Genomic DNA, 18,815 nt, shown 5'->3' with positions numbered 1-18,815 from the left:
CTGATAATACAATTATTTTAAGAATTCTTTGCTAAGTTTTGTTTATATAAAGCAATTATCACAGCTATACTTGAAATGTCTCTTAGTACAAAAGTCATATTAAGTAAAGCAATAATAAGTAAGATTTGTGATGCCATTTTTGGTACAATACTATAATAACATTCATAAAAAATCTTTACCACTGTCTGAAGAAAGAATAAAAAAAATAGTTTTTTAATAAATATATATTTTTTGAACTAGGCTCAATATGACCTCTCACTGCTGAGTGTAACGCGAATTAGAAATAAACTACAGCAGTTAAATTAAACATCAGCATATTTATAGGAATGCCACAATGGAGAATCTTTCTGTTTTAGCTCAATCAGAAGTTGGTTACTGACAATAAGTGAATAGTTACACATTTTGTTCATCTGTATTTTTTTTCAACAGTGGCACTTGTGTAAGTTTAAAGCTCCCCCTTGTGGTCATAGCAATACCTAAAAAAATAGAAAAACAATACACAATGTCACTTAATTTTTACAAGTCAAGAATGACTAAATCTAACTTCAGTAATGTCAAATCTTTGGCACTTCAACTTTGTGGAAGGAATGTGGTCAGAATGTAAAAAGGCCATGTGGTCTGACGAGCTCAGGTTGACCCTGTTCCAGAGCAACAGGTGTGTGTCATGGTAAGAAGGGAAGTGATACACATATACAGAGTGGCCACTGTACAAGCCTCTGGAAGCAGTGCTATGATCCAGGGTTCCTTCAGTTGGTCTGGTCTAGATTCAGAAATGTTATGTGGCAATAATACTGAAGTTAGCTGACTAACATAGATGTGATAACCTGCCCATTTAGTAGACTATGTTATTTTTTCCTTCCCTGATGAAACAGGCATATCCCTGGGTTGAACTTGTGCAAGTTGTATAATTCACACACAGATTTATTTTTTAATTTTTGTGGCAATGTAGTTGGTAACATTTATCAGTGGGTTACTGATCAGAATATATCTAAATAAATTTATATTATTTTTATTTTATATATATTATATTTGTATATATATTATATTTGTATATATATATATATATATATATAAACATTTACAATTTACTGCCACCCTACCTTACTTTCTCTTTTGCAATCCCCACTTAATGCTGCATGCTGTTTCCAACTGCTTTTCAAGTTTAACTTTGATTTTATACCCTGCTTAATGACAAAGTTAAATATAATCAGAATCTTTTTTTTCCTGCAATAGAAAAACAGCAGACAGACTCCTAAATAAATAGTACAAGAGTTATGTTATAATATGGTTTGTGATTTTAAAAAGAAATTGCAATACACAGATGGCACCCAAAAAGAATACACCAAAATGTATTGGTCAGAAAGGTATAGATGAACTTGGTTTAATCAATATTAAATATAATTCTCAGGGAAAGTGATCCCTGAACTCATTCATGTCAAATCAATGCCAAAGAAAAACAAAAAAGTTACTCTATGTGTACATGGTATGAAATTTACATTGATTTTCACTTTGCAAATGGGAGAAAAATGTACAATATGATATTCACCACCACATTTCTATTTCTTTTCATCTTAAGTCCTTAGTCCAAAATCAAGCCCTCAGTTACGCTCCACTTTTACAAAGACCAGACTTATTATTAATACATTAAAAATAAATCACCAGGGGAAAACAAACAAACAAACAAAAAGAAAAAACCTGTACACATTTCACTGTTAAGTGTAATGATGGTGTTGGGCTGCCGTGGGTGTCAGGCTCTCGTCCTCACCGCTCTGCACAATCATTACTTTTTCTTTTTTTTTTTTAGGATAATAGACCTTTTAGTCTAGGGGGAGAAGGGGGAAAAAAACAAATAAAAAAAAAATAAAAAACACAAACTCACATTTCATGTTTCAACCGTACATGTTGTAGTAATGCCATCCAACAACCAGTGATGAATATTTGAATGTTTATGTTATAGTTAAAGTAGCCTTCTTCAGACGGTAAGCTCAGAGCAGAGCATGTAACGGTCGTGTTCACTGTAAATGGCAGCAACTAAAAAAAAAGCGCTCATAGAATCAGCTGCTGCTTTCGGTAATTAGTCTGGCAGACCTAGTAATGTGACGTCACACCCACACACACACACAGTTCATAATAAAAATAACGAAGTGTCTGTGGAACATACTGTATATAAGATGATGAATTTACTTATATTTTGTGTTGTAATGTGGCTGTCTATAACTACATACATAAAAACGTAACAGCGACAAAAGCCAAGAAGTGTTTGAACAGCAAGTTATGCCACAAAAGAAGAGAAAAAAAAAGTAAAAATTATAAATCAGTAAATCCAGAACCCAAAATAAACTCAACTATGACAGTTCAGTTGAGATGAAAAAGCTCATTGAAAAGCAGGGAGATGAGATATATGTAATACAACAGACATAGAGAACCCTAACTTACTAGTTGGGTTAATAAATATTTATTAAATGCTTTTACACACTTTAGCAAATTTCTGCAAAACAAATCTCTTTTTCTGCAAGGGCTCCACCACTTCAATCCTGATCCTCATAATCCTTAACCTTCTATCAGTAGAAAAGTCATGTATTACTCGTTTCTTGTAGCCCCCGGTTGCATCATGTTGCTGGAACAAACCTCTGTACTCTACGCTGATTTATGAAGCACTATTATGATTATTACAGATGTAGACAGCTGGCTAGGATATTCCAGTGATCACCTAAAAGAGGACTTGCTGCTTTTCTACAACGCCTTGGACCAGTGTTTAGAAAGGCCAGATTGTACTTTTATATCCACTAAAATGAATTCACATGATGATGATGATGATGGCAGCAAAAGAAGCATTAGAAGTTAAAGAATCCTACATGAAGACTAGCACTATTCTTAAAAATGGACTGGTGCATTAACGTCCGTGCGTGTACTGTACAAGGGGCGTTCAAATCAAACCAGAACTTGTAAAATTAAATGTCTTGTGAATGAAGGTGTAGAACTGAGTGCAGCTAACTGGCATAACATGTAGCTAACTTACGGAAGAGACACATATGTCTGTGGGAACAGCAGACAATCATTCATTAACACATGACAGGAACTCATCTAGGAGTTATTCCACATGTATGGGGCGTTAAAGGAATTCCTGGGAGGCCTGATCTCAGTCCGATCATGGCTCCGGCATACTGAGAAAACTTTCTACCTTGATGGTATCCAAGCAGTGAAATGCTGGAATAAAGGCATTAGTGTAACAGGATCATATACAGAAATAAAGGGAGTTTTTACTCCCATAACTCTTTTGTTGTTCCGCACAATTAAGTGTCCCGGTTTGACTTCAACGCTGCTTGTATTACACTTCTAACATGTCCATTATGTAAGGCTTCACCAGGACGAATTCCTTTTGTGTAATAAAAAGTTTGTAATCAAGGTACACATTTTTTAAAATCTAATTAGCTAAATGTATTTGGTAAAGTTATATATTGTTCCAGATTAAACAGGATCACCATCACCATCATCAATTTACATTTTCAGTAATGTAGCACATGACTAGTCAGAAATTTGTTAAAATATAAAAAGATAATGAAACAGACCTTTTTCTCACTGATAAGATAACAGACTTCCTTCTTCAAAATATACGCAGCGACAAATTGAATTCTGCTTTAATAAACAATTTCCAGTAAGAATCCTGCCATACCGGTGGCGGGATTAACATTGACTAAGTTATTGGAAATAAACGCACTAGGTCCAGGGCCCCCCCCCCCCCCAAAAAAAAAAAAAAAGCCAGAAAAGCAGCAACAATTATTCTCCACCCAAGACTTCCCTACTTTTTAGTCATACTTCATAAACAGTTTATCTGAACATATTAAAGTAAAATGGTCAATTTTCTTTTTCTGAACACGTACAGCTCTCGTAAGTGGCCGAAGCACCTGTTTGGATGACATGAGGACATGGAGGCTGAGGAGAAATCACACTGTGAACAGAAGACAATACTATCAACAAGCACAGAATCCTAGAGCACGCCTTTCAGAGTGCAAAACAGAGGATACATCAGTTGCCAATCCTCTTAAACTTGAACAGCATTAGACGCACCCCATACACACATGCACACTCACACGCGCGCGCACAGACACACTCTTGCTCCACAGTCTTGACCCCAGGCTTATCTGGTGTAGTAGACTCTGTAATAGACACTCTTTGACCTCCAAAGGGAGTACGAGTTGTCAAATTTGAGTAGGTAGATGCCACGCCCGGGGTACTGGTGACTCCCTGCATACACCTCCTCATGGCAGTCCCGCCGGTAAACCGGCACGATCTCATCCACCTGAGGTTTCCCTGCCTCTTTCTTGGCCTTTTCCTCCTCGCTCTGAGGCTCTATACAAAGAGAAAAACAATTCTGTTTAGTACTCCTTATGTAATCCATAAACACAAATAAAAAGAAATCTTTAGATAATAAATGGCAGATCAGTGCATCAATCTTACAATCCATACACAGTCTTCAGAAACCAGAACAGTCTCTGAGCATTTTTAATGGCCTTGGACAATCGATTATTTTTTTTCTATAAAATGTGATAAAAGCTTATTTATTATGAAATAAGATAACAGCACTTGCAGCATGGATATTAAACCAGATTTCGCTCACCTTCCTCATCCTCATCTTCGTCGCTGGACTCGCTGACGTGCACGCTGACCGAGGCGTTGGTGGAGTCAGTCCATTCGAAGAAGACACCGAACCCGATGTCATAGTGATCGGTGGCAAATTCCCAGAAAAGGTAGGAGCCCTCCTCGTGAGTGGGGACCCTGACTGTGACCACTTCCCCTCGGCCTACGGTGATGACGGAGTCAACGTCCTGGCGTATCTTCTCCTTAAAGTCTTTAATCTGCGGCCGCGTCCACATAGAGGGGGCTGCTATCACCGGGGGAGAGTCTGCTAAGGTAGGGTGAGACAGAAAGGGGGAAAAGAAATATTTGATGACAAAAGGCAAAACAAAATAAGGACAAAAGAAAGGAAATTAAAGTCGAGGACGACCTTCATTCCAAGATGCAGGATACATAAATGTATGTATAATGTGAACAAATCTAAAGCCAAAATAATTCCTGACTAAAGGTTCAGGTCTTCTCTCCGAGCGCTCCCACCTGTCGGGCCGTTCTCTGTGACCTCCTCTGCAGGCTCCAGCTCTGCCGCCTCTCGATCTATGCTGTCGACAGATGACTCCGCCTGGCCGTTCACCGTGGGAGCATCCTCTCCGAGAGAGAAGGCCGACGTCTCACTGGCCTCCAACTTGGAGAGAACTATAGCGTCCTCTTGCTGCTTCTGCAGAGCCGCCTACAGGGGAGAAGAAAAAAAAAAAAAAAGGAAAAAAAAAAAAAAAAACACAACAGATGGCAGCCGTTAAAGGTCTGGTCTGAAATGACTCGAATTTTCTTTGTAATGGGCTGAAGTAGCAGCAGCTCATTATTACAGCCAAACCCAACAAGTGAAAACAAAGTCATTATTTGGCACAGAATTACCGTGTGCCGCCCATTGGCTTTTGGTAGATAACTTTTTGAAGGAAACTTGAGACACAAATAAATTAACAATTCAACCTATAAAACCTTATAAAGCATCTGACCATCACATATAACAACTGTTTACTTTGACGTTTAATATACAGTGAAACCTCGGATTGTGAGTAACGCGGTTTTCGCGAGTGTTCCGCAAGACGAGCAAAGATTTTGAAGAAATTTTGACTTGGAAAATGGACAAGTCTTGGTTTACGAGTACCGAGTATCATGCATCACGCATGCACTTCTTGTTTTGGCGCCGAGCGTCACATGATCACTTCTAAGCCTTTTCTTTCTTTTGTGCTGCGGAATTGTGGGTAATCGTCTCCCCTGCTGGATCTTAGTGCTCGCCTCTCACTGGTATAATCAACATCCGTGCACACGTGTTGTGTTTACTACTGACCACGTGTGTGTGTAAAACATATTTTGTGACTGTATGCGTGTGTGTACAGAGCCTGTGTAAAGCAAAAGCAAGTCTCATTAGAGAGGTTAAAAATCCATTTTCTCTCTGTGTCAGCCTGCTCTTTGTGTCTGTGTGCATGCACATCTTTTTTCTTTTGAAGGTAAAGTGCAGGTTAATTTGTTTTATTTTTACTTTATATTTTGAGTTAATTATTTTTATGTATTTATTTTTTTGGGCTGTGGAACGAATAATTAGGGTTTCTGTTATTTCTTAAAAATTCGATTTGATTTACGAGTGTTTTGGAATACGAGCCGCTTCCGCAACGAATTAAGCTCGTAATCCAAAGTTCCACTGTATTTCAGAATCTTTTCAGTCACATAGTAAAAGCTACGCTATACTGATTACAATCAGTAAATCCTTACAACTCTCCTAGCTTAGTGCTCATTTCCAGATTGTTATTTAAAGGTAAAAAAAAATATGCTAACATTTCCATATAACAGCTCATTCATAGGAATGTGTATGGCAGACATTATTTAACAAAGCATGTAATCATTTATATACTGAAGTTTTCTTTAAATACATGATTAGCAAATGGATGTGCTTTAAGAATAAATCACTCCAGGACATCGACATGGTTATTTTTCAATAACCTCCACACACCATTAAGACATTGATTCTTGTCCTATAACGCCATTGAATGTTTTTTTTTCTCTTCCCCCTCCCCTCTTAATTAAAAAGAAAAATCTCAGGTCTCTAACCTGCTGCTGTGCCAGCTGCACCTGGTAGAGCTGTTGCATGTACTGCTGGTAGTGCTGCTCCTGCAGCTGCCTGATGAGGATGAGCTGCTGTTCGGGACTGTCCGGGTACTGCTGCGCTGCATACTGCTGGAACTGCACAGCGGTCTGCGCATTCAACGCAGCCATGATCTGCTGCCTGTAAGTGCCAGAGAACATGAAATACATGTTTAATGTGTGTGATTTTAAAATTCTAACATGTAGGATTCCTTTTTAGGTAGTGGATGTGAAGTCTTGAACCGCATCCAGATAATATTTCGACCTTTGACTGTTTGTGAAATTTCTAAAAGGTATAATATATATAAGTATATTAGGATGCTAATACAAATAGGATTGTGTTGCATTGTGGATTGAATGCATGATGATGTGACCAAACACTTCTACAGAAACATTTCTACACGCTGTACATAAATATGAAGAACAAAATGATTCTGATTCATTACAGGATGAGTGATATTCCAAACTAAGACGTCCTAAACTTTTGTAAATGCTACAGAGTTGGAAAAAAGCTCAGAGGTCATTTTTTAGACCAGAGTTTTGGCTAGTACTACTTCCTGTTATAAATGAAAAATGAACAGGACATGCCTCAGTGATAATGTTTCTGGGAAAAGAAAAAAAACAGTAATAAATAAATGAGATAAAGTCAAAAACTAGCTGCACTCATGATTTCTGTTCTGTTGGCGGCACTTTTCGTTCAAGGTTACCCCTCGTCACTGCTGTGCAGGTGTGAATGTGTTAAATCAGTTCATTTGTAACTGCCATGTAAGCCAAAAAAGGATGTTATTTCCATAAGAGAAAAACAATGTGCAGTAATTATTTTATTTTTTGTGGACTGAGGGTATACGTGGTGCCGAAACGTAAATAGATGTATTTGGTCATCTGCAAACAAAATTTGGACGAGAACCATTACTGCTGACTAGTGTTAATCACGTCAACGAAAATAATGACTAAAAATATTCGTTAAAGAATTCGTTTTTTCCCTGTGACTGAGGCGAGGCGATGACGAGACGTCAATAAACAGTAACAGTGACGAAATCAGCATGCAATATTGTTGATGAAAAAAAAACAAGACCAAAACATGGTTTAAAAAAAATTAAAACAAATAAGACACGTCTTTATTTTCGTCAACATATAATTTTAGTCACAATCTGCAGCGATACAATGGACATGCATTATGGCACGAGCAGCAGTATTTTCAAGGTCGCGGCGCGCGGAATATCAGGAGTAGTTTGTGTGCGCAGTGACGGGATGTTACAAGCTCAACCATCTTTAACTCTTCGTCATAACAGCAGTATTACTCAGGCGAAAGAGAAGAGCTGATATTTAGGCTAATTTTCTTAAGTGGAACTGGAAAAAAAGCCGATGTGTAGTGATACCGGAGTGGAAACAGTGTGGGAACACAATTACAAATAAATAAAAAATAAATAAAAAAAAAAAAAAAAGAGTAATACTGTATTGTCCATACTGCTCTTATTGTTTTGTAGGTTAAAAAATATGGACAGGCAGCAGTTATTGTAATGGTTAAAAATAAATATCATTAGCGACAAACATCAGATGAAAAGATACATTTTAAATGTTAAGATAATTATTTTGTGAAAAACCTTTAAAAAAAATGGTTCGATTTTTTAAAGGTTGGACTAGATTGACTGTAGGGACTTTAAGGACAGTGGTGAGACCAGCAATGTTCTACGGCTTAGAGACAGTGGCACTAAAAAAAAGACAGGAGGCAGAGCTAGAGGTAGCAGAGATGAAGATGTTGAGGTTCTCTTTGGGAGTGACAAGGATGGATAGGATCAAGAATGAGTTCATCAGAGGGACAACCCATGTTAGATGTTTTGGAGATAAAGTCAGAGAGGCCAGACTGAGGCGGTTTGGACATGTTCAGAGAAGAGATTGTGAATATATCAGTAGAAGGATGCTGAGGTTGGAACTGCCAGGCAGGAGATCTAGAGGAAGACCAAAGAGGAGATTTATGGATGCAGTGAGAGAGGACATGAAGTTAGTTGGTGTGAGAGAAGAGGCTGCAGAAGATAGGGTTAGATGGAGGCAGATGATTCGCTGTGGTGACCCCTGAAAGGGAACAGCCGAAAGATGAAGACGACTGTAGGGTTAATTAATAATAATAATAATAATAATAATAATAATAATAATCTTATTGCTAAAGTGTTATGTTTTCATTGACTTAAACTAGACTTAAATACTTAAGGGTTCCCCTAACTAAAAATAGAAAAAATGTCCAGACTTTTAGTCGACTAAATGAAAATAGGATAAGATTGACTAAATATGATAAAAACTAACTGGGACATTTCTCATTTCTCTTGGGACGAAGACCAAAACTAAAACTGAAAATAGCTGACAAAATTAACACTACTGGTGAAGAGACATGGACCCATCACTACAAGACAGAGTAAACAGCAGAGTTCAAAAGTCAACCATCAGCTAGAAAATTGATACTTACAGTTTTCTGGGATTCTCAAGAGCCAATACGAAATAGTGAAATACTGTTACGATGTTATGAATATCTGTCTCTTTAAACACAGCAGACATACTTTAATATGAGCTGCAGAAAGCACTAAATAAATCAAGAAAGCAAAGGACTTGTAAAGACAGCAACAGGAACGAAGCGGAGTGAAGTGTGGAGATTTTTCAGTTGTAATGTGGGTAAAAAAGGGGAGCTCGTAAACACAGCAGCACCGAGGTGCACTCGCCGTTTTACACTGTGGTTAAAATTAATTTTATATTGGGACAGTCACTGCTCATATAAGGTTCTTTCTTTCTTTTTTTAACGCCATGTCAGCTTCTATTCATGGCAAGTGTAATTTTTGTTATTTAATATTAAAACTAGATAAGATGCTTAAAACCCTTTTTTTTAATAGAACTTTAAAACTACATTTGGGTTTACTTGTTTAAAAACTTTTTTTTAAAGTGTCAACAGAATAAAACAAGTTCCTTAAAGGAGTAAAAGAGTTACAGTCAAATAAAATATGTTTGATGGACAGCTAGGTTATGCATGATGAACACTGTGGTTGATTTTCTCTAGACAGTAAAAATGTGTGTGTCTTAAAAAGACCAAATGTGTATTATCTTATTCTGGAGTGGACAGAGATCCAACTGTAGATATTTTAATATTTCCTTAAAAAGCCTGTTGAATCTAATCTCTTAGCAGCACAGGACATGAGTGAAAGTTAGGGAGTGTCTAAAAAGTGTATGAACTATATAAGAATAAAGTGACCTAAAGTCAGCATATTGAATGTACTGTGTTAAAATACAGTATGGGTTTAGGATTTATTTATATTTTATAGAATTAAAGATGTTAGATGGATGGGTGATGTGCTGTGGGTTGCGTGGAGATCGAAAATCACCACAGTATCGAAAGATAAATTTTGGACAAAACCACGACTGAGCACCTCAAACTCTTCTCACTCACTTCTGCTGCTCCACACGGAGTCTCTCCTCCTCAGCCTGCCTCCTCTGTTCCTCTTCTCTCCTCAGTCTCTCCTCCTCCTCCCTCCGGCGCCGCTCCTCCTCCTGCATCAGACGTTCCCGTTCCTCTTCCTCTCGACGCCGCTGCTCCTCTTCCTCAATCCTACCAGACACAAACAAATGTTAAACTAAACCCAATACAACATTTTACTTAATTTTATTCCTTTTTCACATTACTCTATACATGAAAATGCAATGTCTCTACAGATACCGCCTGCTGAATTATTCTAGTAGTTTAACTTTAATGCTCAACCCCATCCTGATCACAAAAGTTAATACAACAGCAAGATAGCAGGAAGCACAACAGGAAGCCTCCATCCAATATGAATATATGACCAATATGAAAGGGAAGGAAAAACGCTTGCTTAATTTTTTTTTTTTTTAAGTTATAATAATATGAGACCGTAGAAGTAAAAAAAAAATAATGGACAAAGACATATTTTGGTTGATCATGGTAAATATTAATTTATGGGTTTGTCCAGCCGAATTTGAAAGAGAATCCCCAAGATGCCGGATGAACAATCTCTATAACAGCAGATATGATTTCAGTTTTAAGTGTTTCAGTGTCCTGCAGAGCCTTCACGCTTCATTGCTTTTGTAAGTCCATCACTGCTGTTATCAATTGCTAGTTATAAAAAGTGCAGCCGAAGGATGGTAAAATATTACAGTTTACATATTTACCATAATCATTCCTGTTATCATAATGGTGAGAAAAAGAAACTCTTTGACCCAGACGTGTCAGTGGTTGACCGTCTTCCACACACAGGTGTTGCGAGTTTGTCACAGGTCACCGGTTTAGAAAAAAACAGCAAAGATACTAGACACAAACAAACGCAAAGCCCTCACCTCTTCCTCTCTTGCTCCTCTTTCTCAATCTTGTGAGATGCGACAAAAGGTGCGAATAATGTACAGCATTTATTTAACAGCTTGACGAATTCCACCATGGACTCTTCTTTTCCAATGTTCCCCAACGCTGCCCATTCTCTCCTGAAAAACACACAAAAAAAGGAAAAAACGATGTAGCAGCAGTAGTAGTAATAATTAGAAAACAACAACAATAACACACACCAAGGTTGCAGATCATCGAACTGATGGTCAGATAGTTCCAGTTTGATATTGAGCAAGTTCTGGTTTTGGGTTTAATCCCTCCCCGATCTACTTCTCATCTAAACCAATCAGCATATACTTGATGCACAACAAAGCAGATCTGCACCACCCATAGTTAAGGGGTTTGGATTTAAAAAAAAATCTTAGCCACCTTAGTGATTCATGTAGGCTTGTGTGATAAAAATGCTATTAATAAATATACACAACCAGTCAAAAGTCTGGATCTTTCCTGATTATTATTCCTTTTTTACACTGTAAAACAAGGCTGAAAGGCATCAAAGTGTCAAGTCTGATACTTAATAAATTATTTTAAACACTGTCTTCAGTTGACCGAGCCACTTCCCTCTTCAGTAAGTATGGATACTGAAATACTTGTAGTGTTAAGTTTACCTGCGGTCATTTCCCAGCACGTCGAAGAAGCCCACTTCAGGAGAGGTGTCGGGATTGTAGGGCCCCTGAGACACCTGCTTATGAAGAGCCACCAAACGCAGCTTTTCCTCATATGTCGGGTGAAAGGCCTTCCCATCTTTTTCTGGGTGTAGGGGGGGAAGAAAGAAAAACGTCCTGATCAGACTGCATGTGGAAGGGTGATCATCATACTGGTAACAAAGACAGTGTTACACGCACAGTGCCTGTCAAAAGTTTGGAAACAAGTTTGGAACAATAATGGTAAGTAAGTAACAGCAGCAAAACAACAGTCTGTTGTTTTTTTTAGGACACAAAGGTCAGCTGTTCTGGAATAGTTCTCGTCAAGAACAAGAACAGTATTGTCAAGTGCATTTGGAAAACCCATCAAGCACCATGATGAAACTGGCTCTCATGACTACCATCCCAGGAAAGCAAGACCAAAGCCTGCCTCTGCTGCAAAATTACCAGCCTCAAAAATGATGAATTAAAAATCAGCACCTCAGATTAGAGCTCTTATGAAGACTTTACAGGACATAAGTTGTTGTTCGCCTTTCGGCTGTTCCCGGCAAGGGGTCGCCAAAGCGGACCATCTGGTCCGCATATACAACTTTGGCACAGCTTTTACGCCGGATGCCCTTCCTGATGCAACCCTGCCATTTTATCCGGGCTTGGGACCGGCACTGCATGCAGTGGCTGGGGTTTGGGCACTGGCTGGAAATCGAAACCAGCCTTCCACAGAGGAAACGAAATACCTACCACTGACCCACCAATGCACCTTTACAAAGCATAAGTAGGGAATACAAGGGGCCGCAACATAGAGCGTCTAGATACCGATCAATAGAGGTAGATTTTTTTTTTATAGAATAAAAAGGAATATACAAAAAGGCACATGATGGGAATGGGATCGGAATCACCAGTCAGGTCCTGATAAGAAATCATAATAGGTGCCAATTCGATTAAAATTGTGATTCTATAAGTATAACGATTTTATAAATATCCCGATATGATTCGATTTTTCTTTTGATTTTGTTACAATTTTAAGCCTTTGAAAAAGTTGATTAATTAAATGTAGTCCATTTCTTAAAAACTAAGAGCGGCACTTAAACAATGCAAAATAACTGCAAATCAAAGAGTTTCACATTTAATTTAAAATTAAATTAAGACTACATTTTTAATGGGTAGCACATTTCTCTGTTAATATTTCTTAACAAACTTAGCAAATAACACTCCTACCACACGGGATGAAAATGTGTAAATACAAAGAAATATTTAACTGCCTCTAATGCATCCAAAGTGGGTTTGAAACTAAAGCTTCAAGAGCTTGGAGAAAAGAGCAGATCAGGAGCTTGTAACATGCGCCATTTTTGATAACGTAACGACATAAAAATGCTTTTCTGTTGCACCATTTGGTAGCTTGGGAAATCACCTGTCACAGTCAATCAAACTGAAAACAAGCCAATTCAGGGCACTGGCGAACACAACCACAACGTTATCCGTAGGAGTCTGAATCTCAATCTATTAAACGGGCTGTGTGAAAGATCCTGATATCATTAAGTGCAAAAAGCACTTGAGTGCACAGCTCCATCAGTTACAGCCCGGCTGTCTGATCCTTCCATCTGCCCTCCGTCTCGAGTGCTCTTACAGAGAGAGCTGCTTGCCACTCCTGAGACCTCATGCATTAAACTCTGTACACACACACACACACACACACAACTTATTTCATAAATTAATGTTCAATGCCAAACAACTCCTTTCATAGAGCACAATCAGTTTAAGCTTTTTTTGTTTTTTTAAGTAATTCTAATTTTAAGAACTCTTAAGTTCTTTTAGTTAAATTCAAGTTAATAAGGTAAGTTAAAGTAAACAAAATGAACAAAATAAAGAACTTTTTTCCCCCACATTTGGGACACTGTCAGGTTTAGCTCACCATGTTCTCACTCCTTGACTATAGTTACTCATTAGTATCCCTAGGAGGAAATAAATCACAACAAGGTGAGCTTTTATAGAACAAATTAAATCAACCATAAGTTGGTGCGATAGAGTCCAGCAGCGGTCAATGTTTTATTAACGTTCATTAACATCCCCACAGTTAATACTTTTTCAAAGCTATTTGCAAATAAATTATTGCTATTATTAGCTTTTATTATTGAAGGACACACTGGGATTTTATCATTTCACTTATTTACAGTAATATGCATACGGTAAGTCGAGTCACACCTCATTTCTTATTTTGCATCCAAAGATTCAGACCTTGCCTTTGTAAGTCTTTAGGAATAGTTCTTCTGGCCTCCTGAGGGATCTGCTTCTTATTTGTTAAGCCACACTGTGATGTACTTAAACATAAATAAACCTAACTTAACATAAACCAGTAAGAAACAGGTGTTGATGGTGAAAAATGATCAGCTCAGCGATTATTATACTGATGATGCTGAATGCGGTGATGATGCTGAATGCGGTGTAGGGGAGGATATGAGGTTGCTGCTGAAGTTTCTACAGAAAAAAAGATTTTAAATTGTATCTTTAGGCACTTTGCAGCCTGTCATAGTAGAACATTTGTTCCCATTGCTTTAATTCAATCTACAACAATTAATTACAAGTAGGGATGCACCGAAATTTCGGCCGCCGAAAATTTTCGGCCGAAGTAGCATTCTCGGTTTCGGCCGAAACGTAAGAAAGCGCCGAAAATAAAAGCCGAAATTGTCGCCACGCCTCTCCCATCCTCCTGTCTCGTTCGCGCTGTCATTACACATCAAACACGGAGTATGTCGGCGGTTTGGAAGCACTTCAAAGTTTCAGATGAGGACAGCAAAGTTGCAATATGCAACATTTTTTTAATACAAACAAAAAGAAAATATTTTAAACATGTTTTTTTAATGAAGCCATTTTTGGTTTCGGTATCGGTTTTCGGCCAAGTGCATCCAAAAATTTCGGTTTCGTTTTCGGCCCAGAATTTTCATTTCGGTGCATCCCTAATTACAAGTAATTTATTATGAAGAAATGAGGAATCCTTTGCACAGTACTGTACAGTGTTTTGTTAAAACATCTATAAACACTCCTTTGTCAGCCTTTTTTTCTTTCGCTTTCCTTCTTAGAGAAAAAAAATGTATATATTTTTCAAAATTATATCCATGTCACGATATTTATTTTTTTCCATGCATGATTAGGTGTACAAGTTAGGGATTGCTGTTCGGCTAAGATAATTTCGACTTGGTAAAAAAATATCTGGGATCCAGTACTTTAATCATCTCCTTAAAGCCAACTTTCTCAACAGTATTAAGCGGTACCATGTCTTTAGCTAAGTGGAAAGTAATAGCGCTGGTAATATTGTTCCGTTTGCTTTTCTTGTCGTAGGCAGTTCCCTTAGTAAACGTGTCTTTGAGTGACATCTGAGTCGCGTTTTGTGTTGTAGTGCCAATTTTATCGTTACCTGCAGATGTGGAAGAGGATGCAGATCTTAGTTTCATGCATTCTTCATATTCCAGGACATGTTTGTGGTGGAGGTGGTGAAGCAAATTGCTTGTGTTGCCTCCTGCGGCTACAACTTTAGCCCGACAACATTTACATATGATGGTCGTTTGATCAACGACAGATTTTTTAAAGCTGAAGTATTTCCACACAACCGACATGGCTCCTCTTTTTGGAAGAAGTTCCTCTTTGTCTGTGACATTATATTCGTCCATGCTGTTCATCACTCAACACACCCAGGCCGTGCTTCCACCGCTCTCATGCAGACGCTGATGTTTGGTACCATTGCAAAACAATCCCCCTCTCAAACAATGTCCCGCGGCAGGACGTTCCACCGCTTTGTGTTCCCGATGCTTTGTACGCACACACTCACTGGTATTGGAGTATATGAAAAATTAATATAATAAAAAAATAAAAAAAAAACACCAGTATTCGGTATGAAATGGTATACCGCCCAGCCCTATTCACTCTTAAAAATAATAAACCCCCAAAAAACAAACTTCTTATTCCTGTAGTGTACAACAGGACAGAGGACATTGTCCTATACAGCAAACAGTTAGACACCAGATTGCCAAATGTTTGCGCACATCTCTCATGTGTACATATTGATATTGAACAGTCCGTTCCAGATTTAGTCCTCCTTTTGCAGAAGGTTTCGTGCTCGTTCAGCAACAAGACAATTAGGTGAATGTTAAGTGAAGGTGCAGACAGTGGCACAGTTCCTAATCTTACAGTTCTCTACAGGTCCAATCATGATTGGGCCTCTTAGTTCCAGTGAAGAAACGACATAATACTACAGAACATGAAGATATCCTATGCAATCTTTTGAAAACGCTTTAGGAATGAGTGTGATGGAAGTGTTAAAAGACAGTCGCCTATACAGCAAAAAAAAAAAAAAAAAAGATATTGCATGACTGCTCATGACGATGTGTTCACATGTAGGAAAAAAATGTGAGGACTGCAGTATGTCAATCAGTGTGTTTAAAAAAAAAAAAAAAAAAAAGTTACCTTTAGGATATTTTTCAGTAGCAAGACAGGTTTTAAATAACCTGCCTTGCTACTAAAAAGTTCCAAAGTAACTTAGGGCATTTAAAAAAAACAAACAAACAAAAAAAAAAAGCTCTACATTTCTTATTTACCCGGATAAAATTTGAGTAAAACAGATTGACATTTACAAAACACTTCAACTACAGAACGATGATGAAAGCAAACGTTCAGCTTTCAACGACTCAGACTCAGCGTCTGATCTTTGAAAATTGTCTGATAACATGTAACCTTGAAGAGGAGACACATGTGGCTGCAGGAACTGTAGACCCAATCATTTACGAACACCACTTGCACCTTACAGGAGCTAGGCTGTGAGTTATTGCCACACCTCCTGTACAGTCCTGACCTCGCTCCGAGGTATTTTTATTGTATGTATTTCTATTACATTTTTAAAAAAAATGTAAAACAGTCTGATTAAAGCTCTGATGTACCGAGAAATTTATAATTTAATAGTATCCAAGCACTAGTGAAACACTGGGATAAGTGGATAAGGGAATTATATTGAAAAATAAAGCTAGGCTGTACTAGCTTGTGCTAATAAGCACAAACCATCATTCTAAGGGACACACTTGTACTCTCTCTTTTATTTAGATAATCTCAGGCTCTAATCAACTATTAGGTCATGTTATGTTACACGCCAGTCATGTCACTAATGAGTGAGCGCAGTCATTTCACTGCTTTGCCACTAGAGTCATCAAACACAGATACTCTTTCCCTCTCTCTCTCTCTCTCACACACACAAATGAACGTATGTGAGATTGACCGAATTTCCACATTTATATATATTGTTTTAAATAAATCATGATACACTATATCGACAACAAGTATTTGGCCTAACCTCCAATGACACTGTATCCAAATACATATATGGAGTTGGTCCACCTTTAACATCTATAACAGCTTCCACTCTGCTCATAAGGCTGTCAACAAAATCTTTTGCAGTGTTTCTGTGTGAATTCCTGCCCATTCATTCTGTAGAGATCAGGCAGTGATGTTGGACGAGAAGGCCTGGTTCACAGTCTCCATTCCAGTTCATCCCAAACGTGCTCGATTGGATTGAGGTCACAGGGCTCTGTGCTGGGGCCAGTCAAGTTTTTCCACACCGAACTCATCAAATCATGTCTTTATAGTCCTTGCTTTGTGAACTGGAATAGAAAAGGGCCTTTCCCAAACTGTTGTCACAAAGTTGGAAGCATAGCATTGTCCAAGATGTCTTGGTAGGCTGAAGCATTAAGATTGCCTTTCCTTCACTAGAGGTAAACACCTGAATTCAATAACTAACAGGTTTGGCCCAATACATTTGTCCATACAGTGCATGTGTGTATGTGTGTGTGTGTGTGTGAGAGAATGCAGTGTTTAAAGATGAGGCCATTGCATGTTATTCTGCCCCACGCTGGACATTTAGTGTCTCTTTTCTATTCTTTAACTAGAACTAAACTAAAGAATATAATGAATGGAAGGATTAAGACTGGAGTGCTGAGCCTGTGCATGGAGATGATGAGTGACACGTGACATGTCGCACCAGATAAACCAGCTCCTCATCCCTAGCCGAGGCTAGCTGCTCACAGGGCGGACCTCAGAGTAATGTTTCCGGTTTACACCACTATACACTAGCGCTCACAACCTGGTCTCTGGTACTGACATGACATATGAGCTTAACAACGCGCAAACACAAACACACACTAACCTACATGCTCTGCTAATTAAAAAAAAACGGTGACTAGCCACAACACAAGCCCATTGAGCTAGCATGCTAACTAGCTCTGCGGGAGAAAAGCTCCAGCTGTACAGTTTCAGATTAAACTCGCGCGCGAGTATAAATTAACCTTGAGTTTAAACTTCGTACCTTTAAAGAACCTGAGCGCTAGGCCGTAAAGCTCCACCAGCGGAAAGCCCCAGATCCTCTCCACGGAATTCTCGGCATCCTGCTCCCCGTCGTCCCGGCTGCTGGTGTCGCTCGGGTCGGCGGTGCTGTGCTCGCACGAGTGCGGCCCGAGCGCGTCCGCCTGATCCGCTTCTCCCTCCGAGTCCGGGCTGAGAGTCAAGCCGTCGATGGAAACTTCGAGACGGCTCGCGCTTCCACCGTTGAGGTCGCCGCTCTGAACCTCAGTCGCCATCGTGCAGAGACGTCAGCTGGTCCGGCCACGTACTTACTTCCGCTTTAGCCCTGCCGGATTTCTGCCTCCTCCTTCTTCTTCTTCTTCCTCTTCGGAGATGAGGTAAACAGCAGGGGGACTGCGGACAGCGCCATCTACCGAAACCTACCGCCATTTACATCTATCTACATTGCACAATCTAACACTGCATACACAGGGAGATTAAACAGAACGATAAATAGAAGTGGGGCTGTAGCTATCGAATATTTTAGTAATCGAGTATTCTACCAAAAATTTAATCGATTAATCGAGTAATCGGATAAAATGTACTTTTGCTTAATTAAACAGCAATGTAAAATATATAAGAGAAACAAAGATTAATTGGTTCTTTTTAGAAAAATCAGCTTTTATTTTTTAAATGCATACAGCATTCAGTTTTAAAAATAAACACTGTCATTATTCACAATACAAGGAATAGCTCATACCCTATCT

The 18,815-nt window shown here is 38.6% G+C and overlaps 1 protein-coding gene across 2 annotated transcripts; it reads right to left on the bottom strand.

Annotated features, from left to right (window-relative positions):
• Positions 1 to 1,365: 1,365 nt before the first annotated feature.
• Positions 1,366 to 18,402, bottom strand: acbd3 (acyl-Coenzyme A binding domain containing 3). Of its 2 annotated transcripts, none has more exons than XM_053489249.1 (8): positions 18,074 to 18,402; positions 11,698 to 11,839; positions 11,047 to 11,187; positions 10,145 to 10,303; positions 6,682 to 6,856; positions 5,113 to 5,302; positions 4,619 to 4,906; positions 1,366 to 4,350 (listed from the first exon to the last, which is right to left on the bottom strand). In XM_053489249.1, exons 1-8 carry the CDS (start codon positions 18,342 to 18,344, stop codon positions 4,139 to 4,141), a joined length of 1,578 nt encoding a protein of 525 aa, XP_053345224.1. In that variant the 5' UTR covers positions 18,345 to 18,402; the 3' UTR covers positions 1,366 to 4,138. The 2 variants fall into 2 exon arrangements, with proteins under 2 accessions (XP_053345224.1, XP_053345225.1); XM_053489250.1 differs by having other exon boundaries at positions 4,619 to 4,903.
• Positions 18,403 to 18,815: the final 413 nt, after the last annotated feature.

This window comes from Clarias gariepinus, chromosome 27 (assembly GCF_024256425.1).
Source record: "Clarias gariepinus isolate MV-2021 ecotype Netherlands chromosome 27, CGAR_prim_01v2, whole genome shotgun sequence".
Lineage (NCBI taxonomy): Eukaryota > Metazoa > Chordata > Actinopteri > Siluriformes > Clariidae > Clarias > Clarias gariepinus.
The sequence above is the reverse complement of the archived record's forward strand: the minus strand, read 5'-3'. Positions and strand labels throughout refer to the sequence as shown.

Bases quoted from the DNA above. Each gene is read 5' to 3' on its own strand.
- acbd3 (XM_053489249.1), bottom strand. From the start codon at position 18,344: ATGGCGACTGAGGTTCAGAGCGGCGACCTCAACGGTGGAAGCGCGAGC. The intron at 5,303-6,681 runs GTTAGAGACCTG...TCTCCCCTGTAG, and splicing joins TGCAGCTGGCACAGCAGCAG to GCGGCTCTGCAGAAGCAGCA. The intron at 4,907-5,112 runs GTGGGAGCGCTC...ACCCTACCTTAG, and splicing joins CACAGAGAACGGCCCGACAG to CAGACTCTCCCCCGGTGATA.